The sequence below is a fragment of the Dryobates pubescens genome, chromosome 9 (assembly GCF_014839835.1).
Source record: "Dryobates pubescens isolate bDryPub1 chromosome 9, bDryPub1.pri, whole genome shotgun sequence".
In the NCBI taxonomy this organism is placed as follows: domain Eukaryota; kingdom Metazoa; phylum Chordata; class Aves; order Piciformes; family Picidae; genus Dryobates; species Dryobates pubescens.
Genome location: NC_071620.1, coordinates 34,384,320 through 34,402,396, shown reverse-complemented (window position 1 = coordinate 34,402,396; position 18,077 = coordinate 34,384,320). Strand labels below are relative to the sequence as shown.

At 47.4% G+C, this 18,077-nt stretch overlaps 1 protein-coding gene across 7 annotated transcripts in view; it reads left to right on the top strand.

The window, feature by feature from the left end:
- ATXN1 (ataxin 1) overlaps positions 1-17,785 on the top strand; it is a 156,742-nt gene extending 138,957 nt beyond the window's left edge. For all 7 annotated transcript variants that reach the window (XM_054164113.1, XM_054164118.1, XM_054164115.1 and 4 more), the window contains 2 exons: positions 7,366-9,406; positions 16,794-17,785. In XM_054164113.1, coding sequence (XP_054020088.1) covers positions 7,526-9,406; positions 16,794-17,324 — 2,412 coding nt within the window. In that variant the 5' untranslated portion in view covers positions 7,366-7,525 and the 3' untranslated portion in view covers positions 17,325-17,785. The remainder of the gene's footprint in view (positions 1-7,365; positions 9,407-16,793) is intronic.
- The last annotated feature ends 292 nt before the right edge of the window (positions 17,786-18,077 follow it).

Here is an 18,077-nt window from a genome sequence, read left to right as displayed (position 1 = left end):
TGCTGCTTGCTGGTGTTACCGGCTGGATCTTCGAAGGGGTGAAACGCCCCCAATTTCTGTAATTTTTCGTGGGGGTCTTATTCATGTCTCTTGGCAGGGAACCCAGGCATCTCTCTTCATTCTGTTGCTGAAGAAGAGAGAACATTTAGCGAGGGTTTTCAGACACATGGAAGGAGACCTGTGTGACATATCTGCGGTGCGAATGTGTTCATACAGGCATGACAGTTTCTGTCACAAGTTAAAATGAGCGGCGAGTGGGTGTCGCTACGTTTATAGTCACTCGTGAAATTTTCAATGGAAAACTGTGTGGGCAGCTCCCATTGTAGCCAGGCACATTTTAGATAAATGAAAATCACCAACAAATTAATTTGAGTAATGTACTTGTTTATAAATTAACTCTCTTCACTCGTTTAAGCTGCAGAAGTGCCTCTAGGGGATGGGTGTCAGAATAAAGGATGTCACTGTGCAGTATGAGACAAGCCAGTCCTGCAAACCTGCTGCGCTCACAGCACTTGGTGTGGTACAGGAGGTAAAAGGTTAGATGCTGCATCTAGCCCCTTGCCGAGCTACATACGTGGGCTCCACCTTTCCAGCCTGCCTGTCAGTGTGTTTGAAGGAGCATTTAAAAACATGTAGCATCTGCTCTGCTACCTAAGAGCACTGGCTGTGTGTGAAGGGGGAAGCTGCCTACCCAAGTTGGTGGTCCTGAAGTTCCTGGGACAGCCACCTCCAAAGCTTTGGGTGTGGGGCTTCAGAGGCATTTGGCAGACTTCTGTTAGGTTGTAAAAGCTTCAGTGTGGAGTGGCAGTAAGATCTCATACTGCTGGAATGTGCCACAGTGTCACACCTGTATCAGTTTTGCCTGCAGAATCACGTGGTTCATGATTAGCTTGCACTGAAACCCCAGGTCCAAGTTGCCCTAGTTCTTTTCTCTGTGGTTGCAGATAGAGGTGCTTCTTATAGGGTCAACTGATGTGCACTTTCTGCCCTGCAATGGAGAAAGTGTCAAGCAGTGCAAACTTGCACGGCCTTGCCTTAGGGCCGAGATACTTAGCAGATGAATCCTTTTCCTCCTTCCTCCATAGGTGCAGAGGGCTCTGGAGTCCGGCGCTTCACCCTCAAATTTGTTAGCAAAGGTGATCCCCTTTAAAAGTGTTAGTGTTATTAGCATCATCAGCTCTTAATTTTTATTACTAGTCTGTAGATATCTGATGCAGTTTCACAAAATTTAACTTTCCGGTGCCAAATGATGAGATGGCAAATTCCATTTTCAGATAAAATATTAAGCTTCTAGCCTTGTGGGATGCAGGGAAAAACTGGAGATCTTGAGCCTGAAAGGCCTCACAGGGCAAGATAAAAGAAAAATTTTAAAAGTTAATAACTTCCATAGCTATAATTTTAAGAAATCTTATAAAAATATGTTTCAGGGGCGAGAAGCAAGGCCTGGGTTTGGCACTGTGAGACAGCGAGTTTCTGTGCCAGGGAGCAAAGGTGCTGCCCACAGGGTGGGCTGGAAGGGAAGAGAAGCAACAAGCATACGCAGCCCTCAATGTTAGTCCTTCCACAGGGTCATCTGGTGGTTCTTGACTTGGTTCTAGCCTGGCTGCCTACCTGGCATCTTGTGCTGTGTGGTACCATCTCTCTGCAAAGTGTGCTGGAAAAGGAGGGATCACCTTTGCTAATAACTTTATTGGTGAAAAAACATAGAAAAAATGATGTCTGAGAATCTGCTCAGCTCACCCATGGCACCACAGTCCTACATCAGGACATATGTGTAGCTGCATTGCTATACACATGCACAGCAACATGTGCCACATGGCCAGATCATGGCATGAGATGTTGAAAATGTTGGCATCTTTTTTCCTGCAGAATCAGGTGATAGCACAGAGATAAACTGATGGCAGAACCCTGCAAACTTCTGGAAGTTACTTCCAAGTCTTGATTAATTCAGCAATTAGCCTAACTGAAACCAAAGCTAATATTAGCACTGTGAGAAGCTGTCGCTACTGTGCAGCTCACCAGCGCCCATTGCACAGAATGATTGTGTGTCCATAACTGCAGTGTCACTGTAGTAAAACAGGGCTACAGGAGTAATGTGCCGTGCTTAGAACATACAGATTTCCTTTTATCCTCAAAATTCAGGTGGTAAGTAGCAAGAATGGATAATTAACTGTACCACCTGCATTTATAAATGTCATCAAGTGAATAACTGTCCTGGAACTCCCATCATCTCTGTCCTTTGGGGAGTGTCCTTTATGCTGCTTTTTCTTCCTAAGTCTTCCTCTCTTAAGGCTGGAACATACATATGTGCATCATAAAATTTCATGGGAACTTCAAGCTGTTGGGCATCTCAAATCCCGCAATGAGCTCGCTGAGCTTTGCTCATATCATTTGCTTTTTGTATTGTGAGGAAGCTGTCTAGCCTGACCAGGGAGAGGAGGGCCGTGAAGAAGAGCTGCTCACTCTGCAGAAACCTGTGGCGCTTTGCTGTGGCAGATGCCCAGAGTATAGTAAGAGCTAATACTGCAGTAGACAATCTGTCTTGCAGATGTGGTATTGATCAGGAATCCTTTCATTCTGGGAGGAGAATTTCAAATTCTGTTAGAGGTTTTCATGTGTCTTAGTGATGGATCTCTGCAGTTGGCCTTCCTGGGACATCTGCCAGAAAGCTGTGAAGTTGGTTGGATTGGACAATAAACTCCTATAGCTATTGTTGGCATGCACTGAGCTGCACATGGCAAGGCTAATAAAATCTGTAGCAGCTACAACTATGAATATGTAGCTGGCAGCAGGCAGGGTGTAGAGAGAGGGGGGAAAAGCTGGCATATACATCTGAGAACCAGAATGCAGCTGCAGAGCCCTCTGCAATGTGCCTGTCTTTAAATCTTTCTGAATCTGATCCTGCAAGATGCCAACTGCCTCGGAGCGAAGGCGAGAGGTGGGACTAAGTGCCTTTCCTTCCCACTGATTTCCAGTGCTGCTGTAATTGCCCACTCATTCTTTTGTGATGGGATGGGCGAGTGATTTGAGGTGGGAGCATCAGACTACCATGCCAGTTCTGCCTGGTAACACCCCAGACATAACAAGCCTCGTCTCAGCCTTGATTCAAAGGACTATTTTTATTTGGTGTACTCTTCAAATATTACATTGGTATACGTGCCAGGCAGGGCAATGGTGTGTGAGAGAGGGGAAACGTAGTTGGGGTTTTTTTCTTTATTGCATGGATAGATCTGAGAATTTACTGGTCATACCTGGAGCTAGAAGGTGAAAGTTGGAAAGTCATACCAATCTGTATGTTACTGTGGTTTGGGATGAAAGGAGCCTTTTGGCAATGACTGGTTTGAATTGAATATCCCTGAAGCTGGAAGCTGGAGAAGACTACAAAATTGCCCAATTTCTGAAGGCAGTGAAAGCCTCACTGTTTGCATAGCCAGGGTGCTGATGTGATTTGTGAGTCTGGCCCAAACTTCTCTGCACCCTAAGACTCAGTCATGGGTGGTGGGATGCAGCATATGATCATGGTGTCTTTGGAGCCTTGTATTGACTGCAGTGAACTTTGGATAAATAACGGAGGTTGCTGAAGCTGTAATGCAGTATCCTGTCATGAGTTTTACATTTATTAGATTAAGTAAATAGAAAAATAGTGATTTGGGAGACATAGTTAGTTTTAAAGTGCCTTGCAGAGAGATGCTGGAATTTTGCATGAAAAATGCACTTCCTGAGCTCCAGTATGCGATTCCTTTGGGACCAGAGCAAGCCCAGATGGTGACTCCTCCAAGCAATTATTTTTCTGCCTTAAGCCTTTCCAGGAATTTGAGTGTGGGCAGGCTGCCAGGGGACACTGGCTGTCCAGACACTTCAGCAATGTTCCATGTGTACTCGCTGCCAGAGATACTGAAGTCCAGCTGCTGTCCCTGATCTCTTTGTCCCCTTTACCTTCCCAGCCATAATTACACAGGCGTGCGCATACACACACACGCACAAAGCAGTAGCAAAACATCACCTGGTCTTTATTGCTCATTTGCATATCTGAAAAATCATGATTGTCAATTCCAAAGTTAAAGAGAAATTAAGTCTTGAGAGTCAGAAAAATTACTTGGGGAAAAAAAAAGGCATACAAATAAAGCCGGTGGCACACCACAGAAGGCAGGCATTCGTCTTTCTAGGACAGCCAGCAGGGAACAGTTTAACCAGGTTTTGTACCTCTTGCCTTTGAGACACTTTGGCTGGGTTGTCTCCCTTTTCATAGCTTCCCTAGAAAAAACAGTCCTGTCTTACCTTTCCTGTTGCTCAAACTTGAAATATGCTGAAAACTTACCATTTTACTTTTAAGTCTTGAAGCAGAAGTAGGCTGGTTTATGTTTCACATTTGCATGTTTTCAGATCCAGTGCTGTGTCTGTTAGAGTTCAAAGTCTCACTGTGAAAGACTTGGCCTTGGAAAAGTGGGGCAGTCTTCACCACTCTACAGCTGTCTCATCCCTTGTCTCCGCTAAGCTTGTTCGTTCCTCTGGTGCTTGCCAGGAGATTTTGGGTAGCCCTTTTGTTGCCGCTGATGATGAAGTCAGCCAAATGAAAGATTTACACATAAACCCCCCTCAAAACCAAAAAGATTTATATGTGGAATTTTTGAAGGATGTTGACTTTGACTTTGGAGGCTACCCAAAACTCAGCAGTTCAACGCTATTAAGCAGAACAAAACCTTTGCTTCAGCTCCTGCAGCGTGAAGCTTCACCAGGTTTCATAGAGCTTCGTAGTAGTACCTCCAAAGCAGAGAAGCTGAACCCAGATGCCTGGGGCTTTTGGAATGACTGTTTTTGGGGAGCCCAATTTATCCATCCCGGCAAATGAGACTGACTGACCCTGCTTGATCCCACATACAAGCTCGCTGTGCAGTTGCAGGCAGAGGGGCCAGCCCTCTGCTCCCAGCTTTTCCCCTTGGGACTGTATTTAAATTCTGGATTTGCAGCTCACAACCATCTTCATAAAAGACAGAAGCACCGTCTGAGCCCAGCATGAGCTCCCTGTGTGCAAGGGGAGTGGGACAAGTGCCCCACATCAAGGGTGTCCTACCACAGTGTTGCTGGGCAGCCTTCTCAGCCAGTAGCTGCTGACTTACCTGCCAAAGCCAGCTGTCCAGGACAGAAGACTACAGTGAGCTAAAGTTAACCAAAGATGACTGCGCAAATGTGAGCTTGGTGATTTTATTTTTAGTCAAACTTAAAAATAAAAATCTGTAAGTCATGTGTAATATAATAATTTTAGCTGTTGCCAAGACACGCTGAGCAACTGTTGGGAGAAGGGGGAAGACCCGTGCTGATGTGGCAAGGACTCATTCTCCTGGCTGCCCTCATCTGGCAGCGCCAGTGGGTTGAGGCCGGCCAGGGTAGCAGTGCTGCTGTCCCAGAGCCACCATGCTCAAGGCATCCACTGGCTCTTCTTTTTTTGAGGCTACCCTGAGTCCTTTCATCTTTCTTCTCACCTCAAAACTAGGGAAGCCAGCCTGAAATGTTAGTGGTTTACCCCCCCACCCCCAGCTCCCTGGCTCTGTGGCTATTGGTGTTTCATTACTGTTTATCAATATTTAAACAACTGAATAATTAACTTAAGTCTGATTGTATCAAACCAGTAGAAGATTTTGACTTTTCCTGCAGGCTTACAGCAGCTTGGAGGATCATAAACGTAAAGAGAGCTCTTAAAGATAGGTTTAATCTCAGCGTAGTATGTCTTCAAAGTACTGCATACGCATATAAACATCAGGCTTATTGTTCATTAGAAGCATGGCAGCAGGGAAAGAAGTCCCCCAAAGGAATATTACATGCCTTAAGATAACTATCATTACTGCTGCTCAGCATTCACTTTAAAGTGGGCTATATCCTATTTCCATCTTCTTTCACATCAACTCTTAATTCTTTCTCCATTTTTCTGTCATATAATGCATGCTTTTCTTGTTTGGGTGCTGATTGTGTGAGGTGCATAGTTTCTCAGCACACAGTCTTGCCTTCAAAACAGCCAGGAATACAGTTGGCAAGTGGTGGCTGGATAGGGGCTAAGGATGACTTTCACTCACCATAAAGTTTGTTATGGGACAAAACAGGTAGGTTTCAGGAGGGTATGGGGAGACTGTCAGCTCCGTTTGCTTTTTGATTCAGAGCCAGATGGGATTTAGTTATGCTATTTTTCCTCCACAGATAATGAAAGAATTAGGAAGGCTCTGTTGACTGTGTTGCTTTTGGGTAGCTGAAGTCAACAAATTAAGCAATGCAGAGCACAGAATCTTAACTATTTTGCTCCAACAGCGAAACTACCCAATATAATATCATGAGCTTTTACAGTAGTGGGGGCTCCTGGTTTGGATCAGGAAACTTAACCATACTTTTCCAAGCAGTCCTACCAAGGCATCCCCAGGGCTAAATTTGCATGGGGTTTGGACATGTGGCTGTGGCTGCAAGTGCTGTACCCACAGCCTCTGTGGCCTGGTAGTAGCTACAAAACTGAATGAGTTGGAGATGGTGCTGGTGCCAGGCTCTGGCATAGCTGTGAGTGGTAGGGGGTCTCTCACAGTGCAGAATCCTGCCCAAGCACCTGGATGTAAGGTGTCAGTAGCAGAGGGAATTCAAAACACTGGGGAGAAAAACCCAGACATGAAAGACTTGGCTGAGAGCCATTTCTGGCTCTATGCTACTGCTGTAAACAGATCACATGGCCAAGGTTCATTGCCAGACTGGTAAATGAAGGCCACGTGTGCCCGTAAGAAGCCAGGGCATGGGGGAGACGAAGGACAGCAGCAGCTGCTTGGACTCCACCGCATGGCCTCGTGTGACATGAAGTCACCCTGTGGGTGACTTTGGAGGTCAAGGCTTCAGGAGTGACCCATTTGTCTTCGCCCACACCACTAATAGCTCCTTGTTGCTAACGTAAATATTTGCTGCATGTATGGTCTCTGGGACTCCCTGCCACTTCTTAAAGTAAAGTCAATGTCATTGTTGCAGGGGAAGGAAAGGCTGAGAGAGTGAGCCAGGCACCTTACGAGACATGGAGGATTTTCTCAGAGGAAGGAGAAAGTGAGCTTTAGGAAATAAGTGACTGCTGCTAAAATATGACAAGTTGGGGCCAGATAGTTTCCAATCTTCCCTAAGTTTTAATTGTTTTCATGATGTCTTAGCAGATGTACCCAGGATTTTTGTTGCTGTTCACAGTGCAGCAGCTGTTCCTTGAGACAGGAGCAGCAATGCCTGGCCAGTTTTGGTTTTTCACCAGAGGTTTTTCTATGGCTCGCTTGTTCTTTTGGGGTGTCTGCTTGCTTGTTCTTATTTCCCAGCACTGATTGTGTGACTCCCCCTCCCTTGCCCATCCTCTCGTTGCAGAATCCAGAAGAGCTGTTGGAAAATCGTGCTTACGGGGAGATGATTCCTCATGAAGTCACTGGATCCCTTGCAGAAATCAAATGTGACTTTCCATTTATCAGACTGAAATCAGAGCCAGCCAGACAGTGAAGCAAGCACAGTGGAGGGGGGACGGCAAAAGATGAAATCCAACCAAGAGCGGAGCAATGAATGCCTGCCACCTAAGAAGCGAGAAATCCCTGCCACTAGCCTGCCTTCAGAGGTGAAGCCAGTCCTGCCAAATGAAAACCACCGAGCAGATAACCTAGCATGGCTCCCCAACACACCTGGCAGCCAGGGGGGCCTGGGCAGCAGGCACCGGCCTGGGGGCACATCATCGGTGGAGGTGGGCTTGCAGCAGGGTTTGCACAAGTCGCTATCTGCAGGGCTGGACTATTCCCCGCCAAGTGCGCCAAGGTCTGTTCCAGCCTCCACCACTCTTCCCACAGTGTACTCACCTGCCCTCTCCCAGTCAGGGACCCCCATTTCCCCTGTGCAGTACACACACCTGCCACACACCTTCCAGTTTGTTGGGCCCCAGTACAGTGGATCATACACCGGATTCATCCCCTCACAGCTGATTTCCCCAACAGCCAATTCTGCAACCGGCACCGTGGCAGCAGCCACAGCTGTTGCAACCACTCCATCCCAGCGCTCCCAGCTGGAGGCCTATTCCACTTTGCTGGCCAGCATGAGTGGCTTAAGCCAGCAGGGACACAAAGTTGAGCCGCACTTGGTCAGGACACCTGGACTGATTGCCGCCGGGTCTCCTCCACCCACCCAGCAGAATCAGTACGTCCACATTTCCAGCTCTTCTCAGAGTACTGTCAGAAACGTCTCTCCTCCAACCATCCCAGTCCCCCTGCACCCCCATCAGACGGTGATCCCACACACTCTCACCCTCGGTCCTTCCTCCCAAGTGGTGGTGCAGTACACTGACTCGGGAGGCCACTTCATCACCAGGGATGCCCCCAAGAAGCCTGAGAGCAGCCGGCTGCAAGCAATGCAGGCCAAGGAGGTACTGAACGGTGAGATAGAGAAGAGCCGGAGGTACGGCATTTCGCCCTCTGCCGACATGGGTCTAGTTAAAGCAGGCAATAAACCAGCTCCCCATCATTATGAGACCAGGCATGTGGTGGTCCACTCAAGCCCTATTGAGTACAGTGCTCGGGATTCCTCAGGTGTACGAGCCTCCGTCATGGTGGTCCCCAACAGCAACACGCCCACAGCAGACATGGAAGTGCAGCAGGCCACCAACCGTGAGACCTCTCCCACAGTGCTCAATGACAAGGGAAGCTTGCACTTGGGTAAGCCAGCACACCGGTCCTACGCCTTGTCTCCACAGCAGGCTCTGGGCCACGAGGCGGTAAAGGCAGTGGCCACACTGTCCCCTCACACCGTTATTCAGACCACCCACAGCGGCTCTGAGCAACTCCCTGTCGGGCTGCCGGCAACGGCCTTCTACGCTGGGACCCAGCCACCAGTGATTGGCTACCTGAGCAGTCAGCAGCAAGCCATCGGGTACCCTGGCAGCCTGCCGCAGCACCTGGTGATCCCTGGCACCCAGTCCTTGCTGATACCGGTTGGCAGCGCAGATGTTGAGCCGTCAGCAGTCACACCTGCAATTGTCACGTCATCTCCTCAGTTTGCAGCAGTGCCTCACACGTTTGTCACCACCACCGTCCCCAAGAGCGAGAACTTCAGTGCGGAGCCTCTCACCACCCAGCCTGCCTACCAGGCCACCATGGTGCAGGCACAGATCCACCTGCCTGTGGTGCAGTCCATTGCCTCCCCTGCTGCCGCACCTCCCACGCTGCCCCCTTACTTCATGAAGGGGTCGATCATTCAGCTGGCCAATGGGGAGCTGAAAAAAGTAGAGGACTTGAAAACAGAAGACTTCATACAGAGTGCAGAAATCAGCAACGACCTGAAAATAGACTCCAGCACTGTGGAGAGGATTGAAGACAGCCATAGCCCAGGCATTGCCGTCATACAGTTTGCGGTTGGGGAGCATCGAGCACAGGTAATGGTGGGGTTGGGCGTTGGACTGGGGTGCATGCTGTGGCCCCGTGGGTACAGCTTCCCTCAGCACATCCATCTACAAGACAAACTCGGGTCCAAAACTCATCCCACTCACTATGCTGGGGGAGCCATCAGGGTCACATCACTGATAAATATAGTGTCTTCAAGGTAAACTAGAAAACCCTCAGGAGGAAATACACAATCCTCATGGGTTTGGATTAAAATACAAAATGGTATAAGCACTACAAGGGGATGTAGTTTGCATTTTGGTAGGTGATTTTTTGCCTTCCACACGAGAAAGCTCAGATTGGATTCAGTTCAAATCCTCCCTTAAGAGATAGGTAGAGCACAAGGCAGTGAATTTTCATGGCTTGAAAATCTGGAACTGCCTGGGAGTGGCTCCGTCATGCATGTAAGTTACTGAAATGCACTACAGACTTGTACAAAGTGTTGGTTGCAGGTGGTTTAAGCACTGCACAGCTCATATAAATTGTGTGTTCAAGGGAAGTTTGGAAAGAAAAAACAGCTAGGTGGCTGGGCAGGCTGTGCTTCTGACCTTTGTTTCTCATTGGTTTGCAGTGTAGGAAGAAAACTTGTAACTTTCCAAAGTTATTTTTAGGTTGAGAATGAGTCTGTATTGATCACAAAGCACTATTCCTATTATTTAGTAAGGAGAGCTTTAAAGTAGAGTTGCTACCACTCTGAGGCCAGTGCCAGTAATTGATGCCCTGAGTCTGGAGAAGGATCACAGACCAGTAGAAGATGACCTGAAGTGCATGAGAATTAAATTTGAGCCGGTAAGTAAGTCAGCTTCAGTAGGGCCCGAACTTAAATGCCTCTATACTAACACATGTAGCATGGGAAACAAACAAGAAGAGTTAGAGACGTGCACATCTACAGGGCTGTGACATCTACATCACTGAGATGTGGTGGGATGGATCCTCTGTCTGGAGCATGTGAATGGATGGATACAAGCTTTTTAGGAAAGAGAGGCAGGGGAAAAGAGGAGTGGGTGTCACCCTCTGCATCACTGACCAGATGAAATCCATGTTACTCCATCTGGGGGATGATGAGGAACTGCCTTAAGAGCTTACAGGTCAGGGTTAGAGGGAAGGCAGAGGATCTGCTACAGACCACCTGATCAGAAACACAAAGCAGATGAGGCCCTCTGTAGACAGATAGGAAGGGCTTTGCATTCACAAGCTTTGGTCCTCATGGGGGGCTTCAGAAACACTGATGGAGGAACACCACCACAAGGCATCAGCAGTCCAAGAGGTTCCTGGAGTGCATTGATAATAATTTCCCCCCTCCAAATGGCAGAGGAGCTGATAAGGAAAGGTGCTATACCGGACCTTGTTCTCACCAGTGAGGAGGGGCTGGTGGGCAATGTGAAGCTCAAGGACAGTCTTGACTGCAGTGCCCATGAAATGGTTGAATTGTGATCCTTAGGACAACAAGGAGGGTGCATAGCAAACTCACTAGCCTGGACTTCAGGAGAGCAGACTGTTAGCTCCTCAAGGACCTGCTTAGTAAGGTACTGTGGGATGAAGCTGTGGAGGGGAGAGGGGCCCAAGAAAGCTGGCTAGCATTCAAGGATCACTTCCTCTGAACCCAGGAGCAATACATACTGACAAAGAGGAAGGTGGGCAAGAATGCCAGCAGGCCTGCAAGGATGAACAGGGAGCTCCTGGACACTATTAGTTGCAGCAAGAAATCCTAGAGAGGGTGGAAAGAGGGACAGGTAACCTGGGAGGAATACAAAGAAATTGCCCAAGCAATCAGGGACCAGGTTAAGAATGCTAAGGCCCAGATAGAATTAAATCTGGTTAGGGACGTCAAGGATAACAAGAGAAGTCTTTATATCAGTAACAAAAGGAGGCACAGGGAAAATGTAGGCACTCTGTGGAAGGAAACGAGGGACCTGGTCACACAGAATATGGAAGGCCTGAGGTAGTCGACAACATTTTTGCCTCAGTCTTCAATGGCAAGGACTGTAACTTCATCATTCAAATTGCAGAAGTCAAAGAGGGGGGCTGGGAGAATAAGGATCTGCCCACTGTAGGAGAAGACCAGGTTTGAGACCAGCTGATGAACCTGAGGGTGCCCAAGTCCATGAGACCTGATGAGATCCATCCATGGACCCATGGACTAACAGATGAAGTAGCAAAGCTACTTTCCATCATATTTGAAAAGTTATGGTGGTCTGGCCTGAGGAACTACAGGCCTCAGTGCCTGGCAAGGTAATGGAGCAGGTCCTCCTGAAGACTCTGCCAGGGCACATGGAAATGTGTGCTGGCAGCCCCAAAACCCAACTCTATCCTGGCTGCATTGAAAGATGTGTGGGCAGCAGGTCAAGGGAGGTGATTACCCCGCTCTCCTCTGCTCTTGTGAGATCACACCTGGAGTACCTCATCGAGCTCTGGAGCAAACACAAGAAGGACATGGATCTGTTGGAGAGGGTCCAGAGGAAGGCCCAAAGATGATCAGAGGGCTGGAGCATCTCTCCTGCAAGGACAAGACTGAGGGAGTTGGGTCTACTAAGCCTGAAGAAGAGAAGGGTCTGAGGAGGCCTTACTGTGGCCTTTCAGTACCTGAAGGGGGCCTACAGGATAGTTGGAGAGGGACTGTTTATAAGGGTATATGGTGATAGGACAAGGGGCAACAGTTGTAAACTAGAGCAAAGTAGATGTAGATTTTAGATTACAGGTACTCATTTTGAATTATCTTGGTGCAAAACTCTTTGTTTTAGTTTGAGTGCTGCAACCTGCAGCATCTGCAACCCTCAGCACCTGCAGCCCTCAGCACTGAAGAACCAGAGAGAGAAGCTGGGCCTGGACACATGTAGTAAAGTACATCAGGCTGACAGTAGAAGAAAGACCAACAGCAGCAGTACTGAGAAGCAGATTGCACAAAAAAATTATTATAATCACAGCAGTCTGCAGCCTGCCCTTCCCAGGTTACATGCTACTTAAGACCTCCTTTCTCATGTCAAAAGTGCAGATACTATGTGTGGTTTTGTTCATGTCTGTGCATGCATCTGCACAGCTGATAGGAGCTGGGCCTCTGGTGACTTCAGTATTAAGGAAGGCTTTTTTTCCCCTCCCCTTCAGCTGTATTTTGGTGCATCTCAGGTCTTGTGATTAGAGGAACCATTCTTGGATCAGGACCAGTTAGTCTAATTTGCCCTGGTGCCCTGAATAATGAGATTTCAAAAGTAGCAATCTCCCATCTGCAATTTTCATCTTACTCTCCTTTCTCTCCCTGCAGCCAGGCCACTGGTTTCTGCACCAGCAGAAGAGGTACAAATTAGCAGGTAGCATTTGTGTCATGTCTCATTTGCAGATCTGTCAATGCAGGCGATGTGTTGTAGTCCTGGGTTTGCATGGGGTGGAGTGCCATCCTCTGGCAGAAAGCAAGCCGAGTCTGAGGCTATGAAAATCCAGGGCCACGCTGGGTCTCACCCAGCAAAGTGTCACCTTACAGAGAAAGCCTATCAGGAGCAGGCTGACATCATTGCAGCCAAAATACTCCCCAGCTGTGTTTCCCACCAGGGATGCTTCCAGAATGGAGGACGAGTCACATAGAGATATGATTAGAAACAAGGGTTTAATTTAGGTTTCCTGCAAATTCCGGGACTTGGGCCTCTTCCCAGATCAGCTGTGTCCCTGCTTAGCGGGGACAGCTCTGCTGGTTTTCCCTTGCCTCAGTTGAGAGAGAGAGAGAGAGAGGGAGAGGTTTCTATGTGCTTGAGTCTCTGTGACCTCACCCGCAGCCTGCCGTGGCTGTATGAAAGCATTTGGTCTTGTTAGCAGGCATGCGGCAGTCATGACTCGTTACAAAACGGTCTGTGTGAAGAGGGCTTAGTCTTCTCCTTGAGACAAGAGTATTTAGTTGTGCTGCTTTGAGCAGAGGCACTGCAGTGCTGCTGCACTTAAATATATTTTGACTTTGGAGTACAGTGGGGATATATCTGCGTGTTTAGTAGCTTCACAGAGTATTTTGTTACAATTAAGTTTCATGCATACTCGTGGAAGGAGGGAGCTTTTCAAGTGGTATTATCAAGGGAGAGTGAGTTGTAGAGAGTAAGTGCCATACAAAAATAGCACTGTTATCATTAGCTTAGGCTCACTTACGTGTTCCTCCCAGGGATCTCTGGGAAGTCATTATGATATCGATGAATTTGCATTTTCAGGCTCTGTGCAAACATGAGCTCATTTTCTCTCCAGATGAGGGACAGAGGTGGATTACTTTTTGCCAAGCATATTCACCACTGTACTGTAAATAGGGAGGCACCGTGCAGCTGCTGTTGTATCTTACCACGGCAAGCCACGGCTGCCCTTCCCCAGCACAAGAGGTCATTCTCCCTCGTTTCCCTGTCTTCAAATCACCTGGCAAATTCAACCTTCTTTCTGGTATGGAAACCTTGGGGAAAACTAACCCACCTAAAGTCACATGCTTTTCAGTGAAATGACTGAAATTGCCCACCTTACATGCTGAGGTCGGCAGAGGAATAAGATGACAAAGGGTTATAGAAAACTGCATATATTCAGCAGCCTGCACTGAAGACATTTGGGTGCTTTCACTTACCAGTCTTAAAAAACATAAATTAAAATGTAGCTTGCAGTAGAGCCTCTGTGTGCTTGAAGGGGGACCAGTATTTTGTTTTCTTGCTTTATTGTCTTTGGAAAATTAAATTCCACATTTCTTTCTCTCCCATAGTAAGCATGGCAGGGTATTGGGGAAGGCTGCTTTTGAAAGTAATTTCTTTGTGATTAAATGCAGTGTTAGAAAAAAATCGTGAACAGATTTGTTTTACTGAACTTGCGCACTTTAGAGGTCCTTGACTTCTGTTGCTTGAAGAGAATGGTTACCTTCAATCCCAAGTCAGCTGAATCCATCAGTGACCATCTGAAACAGGGCTTCATAATCTGTGAGGGAACCCATTTCAAATCCATAGTTGTATATGCATGCTGTGATGGGATCGTGGCAATTCATGCATTTCACCATCTTTTACTATGTTACTCATGATCACCAGCACCAATTCTGGGATTTGTTTCGGTGATGGACAGTTCAGGCAGGTGTTTGGATGCCACGCTGGGGAAAGAAAGTATAATGTGTGATGAAAGCATGTTCACATCAAGAGAAACTTGGGTGTTAGTGAGGATGATACATACAAGGCATATATGATTCTCACAGATAAAAATAGATTTTGACAAGGATGGGAAAGAAGAAACAGGGGGAAAAAAGGAGGAAGGGGAGAAGAAGAGAGGGAAGGAAGGAGGGAAGGAATGAATTCAGAAGGGAGAAAGGGAGGGATTCTGACAGAAGGGAGGGAGACAGCAATATAAAGGAGAGAGCAGTGGGGGCATCTTGTACTTCTAAACTGCTCCTTTTAAAATTCCTTGCATGGTGACCTCCTAGGCTGGCCAGGCGGAGTGGCAGGATAAAACATGCAGTGTTACTTGTTGGCCTAGTTGCAGAAGTATAGACACAATATAGCATATGCCATAGAGTCATAGAGTGGTTTGGGTTAGAAGGGACCTTTAGAGATCATCCAGTCCAGTGCTCCTACATATATAGCATATATTTACAGGCTTTATAAGGGATTTTTTCTCATCAGAATCTACTGTCTAATTGACTGCTGGTGCATGGCATGGACTTAACCAGTCAGAAGCACAGTCAGCATCTGATGGGAATGTCTGTTTTTCTGGTCTGGAGCCTCTGTATCTGAGCTGTGGGATTTCACTGATCAAGACTTCCTGCCCCAATGGGATGTGGAGCTGCTAAAGTACAAGAGAAGCTGCCTTGGGCCTTGCTTGCAGGGAAGGTGCCTCCAAGAGTAAGGGAAGCAGCAGGGCTACTGGGTGCTGTACTGTCACTGAGTCGAATCTCCTTTGTGAGGCAGGCTGTGCAACTTCATCCCAAGGTTCACATTATTGTGAACAGAGATATTTGAACACTGGAGTGCAATGTGCTTCTCAAACTGCTTATATTCCTTAAAGCTGAAATTGTAACAATACAAAACCATGCTCTGTATGACAGTGTTACTTGCTCCCAAGGGTGAGAGGTGGTTTCACAAAGCTGCTGTGCTGTTTCTTTCAAGCAAGCCAGTGTTCCTGGAAAGGAAGGGCTCTCCAGGCAGCTGCTATGCTCCATGCCTGATGAATGGCTCAAAATTGAGATGAGCACATCTATTCAAATGTTCTCCTGCCCTTTAGCACCTACCAAATAGGGGTTACACCAGCAGAGCAGGATCCTGTCCCACCTGCCTGAGAGGAGCTCCAGAGGACTTGGGGACCTTGGGAGCAGAGCAGTGGGTATCCGACTTCAGCATAAGCCACCTTCTAAGAGCTGCAAATCTCACTGCTGTTACACACAGCAAGTTAAAAACAGGTGACAAATTTAGACGTAATAGAATATCCTGCCCTTGGTGTAGTGCGTGGGGTGGGGGAGGGTGAGCTTTACTCCATGGGTTGTGACTCACATGAGTCCACAGCAAGTGCTGGAGCCTGCAGACAGAACTGTGCAGTGAGCACTGGACTGCTGGTGCATGCAAAGAAAGGCAAGTGTTAGGTGCTTTATCATGTTGGGACCTCAAGGTCCCACATGCGAGGTCCTTGCATTTGCAAGGTCAAGGAGCAGTGGGCACCTGTTGCTAGTCTTTTCTTCTGGCTGTGGTGAAGTGAGGGCAGGAAAGGAGATGCAGTGCAGAAGTCAGAAGAGATCCTCTGCCTAAGGGAGTACAGGGATGTGAACTCAGATAGAGTAGGAGAGCAGACATGAGAAGGAAGGAAACTGGACTGGTAATAGGACTGCAGGGGAAAGACAGGCTCATACTGACTGCTCTTGGGGCTACAACTCTGCATACTCATGCCCTTGCCCTCAAAATCAGCATGCCTTCAGCAGTTTCACGCTGGTAAGTATATGTTGCTTCTGGCGGAGGTGATGGTGACATTCCCTTGGTCATTTAGGAAATCATGTCAGAACTGAGAGCTTTTGTTGTACCATCCTGTGGTCGGAAAGTGTCTTTAGATGTGAATGACAGGCTCTTGGTACCACAAGAGGCTGGTGTTTGTCAGATGCCAAAGCAGTTTTGCCTCCTAGTCTCTGAATGACTGGGTAAGGGTAAAGCTTGACTCCCACTGAGGTCCTGTGCTAAGAAGCATTGAGCTCAGAGAAATCTGTGTGACAAGGCCAGGTGTGAGAGCTGGTGGTCAATGTTACTGATTTTGTGGAATCTGAACAGTACTTTTGCCATTTCAGCTTTATCCCTCTCCCAACAGCAAGAGCCGCTTGCACTGCGCACGTGTGGGGGCACATGGGTGATCTCACGCTCTTCCCTCTCTTTCCCTCTGTCTCTCTCTCTATTGTCTCCTGTTTTTCTGCAGGTCAGTGTGGAAGTCTTGGTAGAATACCCTTTTTTTGTATTTGGACAAGGCTGGTCATCCTGCTGCCCCGAGAGAACCAGCCAGCTCTTTGATTTGCCATGCTCCAAACTCTCAGTGGGGGACGTCTGCATATCGCTCACGCTCAAGAACCTGAAGAACGGCTCTATTAAAAAGGGCCAGCCCATGGACTCAGCTAGTATCTTGCTGAAGCATTCAAAGAATGACAGTCTAGCTGGAAGTAGACACAGGTATGCAGAGCAGGAAAATGGGATTAATCAGGGAAGCACACAGATGTTAGCTGAGAATGGTGAACTGAAGTTTCCGGACAAAATAGGATTGCCTGCAGCACCTTTGCTCACCAAAACAGAACCCAGCAAACCCCTGGCAACGAGGAAGAGGAGGTGGTCAGCCCCTGAATCACGAAAACTAGAGAAATCAGAAGAGGAGCCACCTTTGACTCTTCCCAAGCCTTCTTTTATTCCTCAGGAGGTTAAGATTTGCATTGAAGGTCGATCCAACGTAGGAAAGTAAAAGCTGTTTGGGGAACGGAAATTAGGCTATCCCTTGTCATTTTTATCCAGATTACTGTACTGTAGACTAAATAACCCAGTATTTACATGTTATCATCTTATTTTAGGTTTATGTTATAACCTTGTTGTTATAGTTGCAGCTGGTATTATGCAGGAGACTGGTGCATATGTTTTTCCACAAGTGTTTGTCAGTGACTAGATTTATTGAGAGCTACAGAAGGGGCAGTATCTGCTTCACACACCCTTAGTGGAAATGAATGTGTTGTCATGGCTCCTGTTTTCTAACACCTCGTGTAGGACAGGGTCCAGCTGTGATTTTGTTTTCTTTTTGTTGTCATTTTTGTTTTGTTTTGTTGTTTTGGTTCCTATTCTAGTTTTCTGGGGGGAGGTGAGGAGAAGGGAACTGTAGCAGTGGTGTATGTCAGGCATAGAGTGTGTGTGTGTGTGCGCGCGCGTGTGTGTGTGTCCCTCCCTCTCAAGGAGGAACTGCAGCTCTGTGGCGGCTTGGTGAAGAGGTTTCCTCACCCCAGGTGGATGTTGAGGGCACAACCCATGGGTGTTACTGAAAAGGATCAGACAGTCTCTGACGTTCTCAACAACAAGCCAACTCTTACTCAAGGCTCTACAGTATATATATATATATATATATACATATATATATATATTTGTGTGTGTGTATATGTATATATATTTTTTTCCCCCCATGGGGTCTGACTGCACTGATTTTTATTCCTAAAGCAACTGCCACACCAAC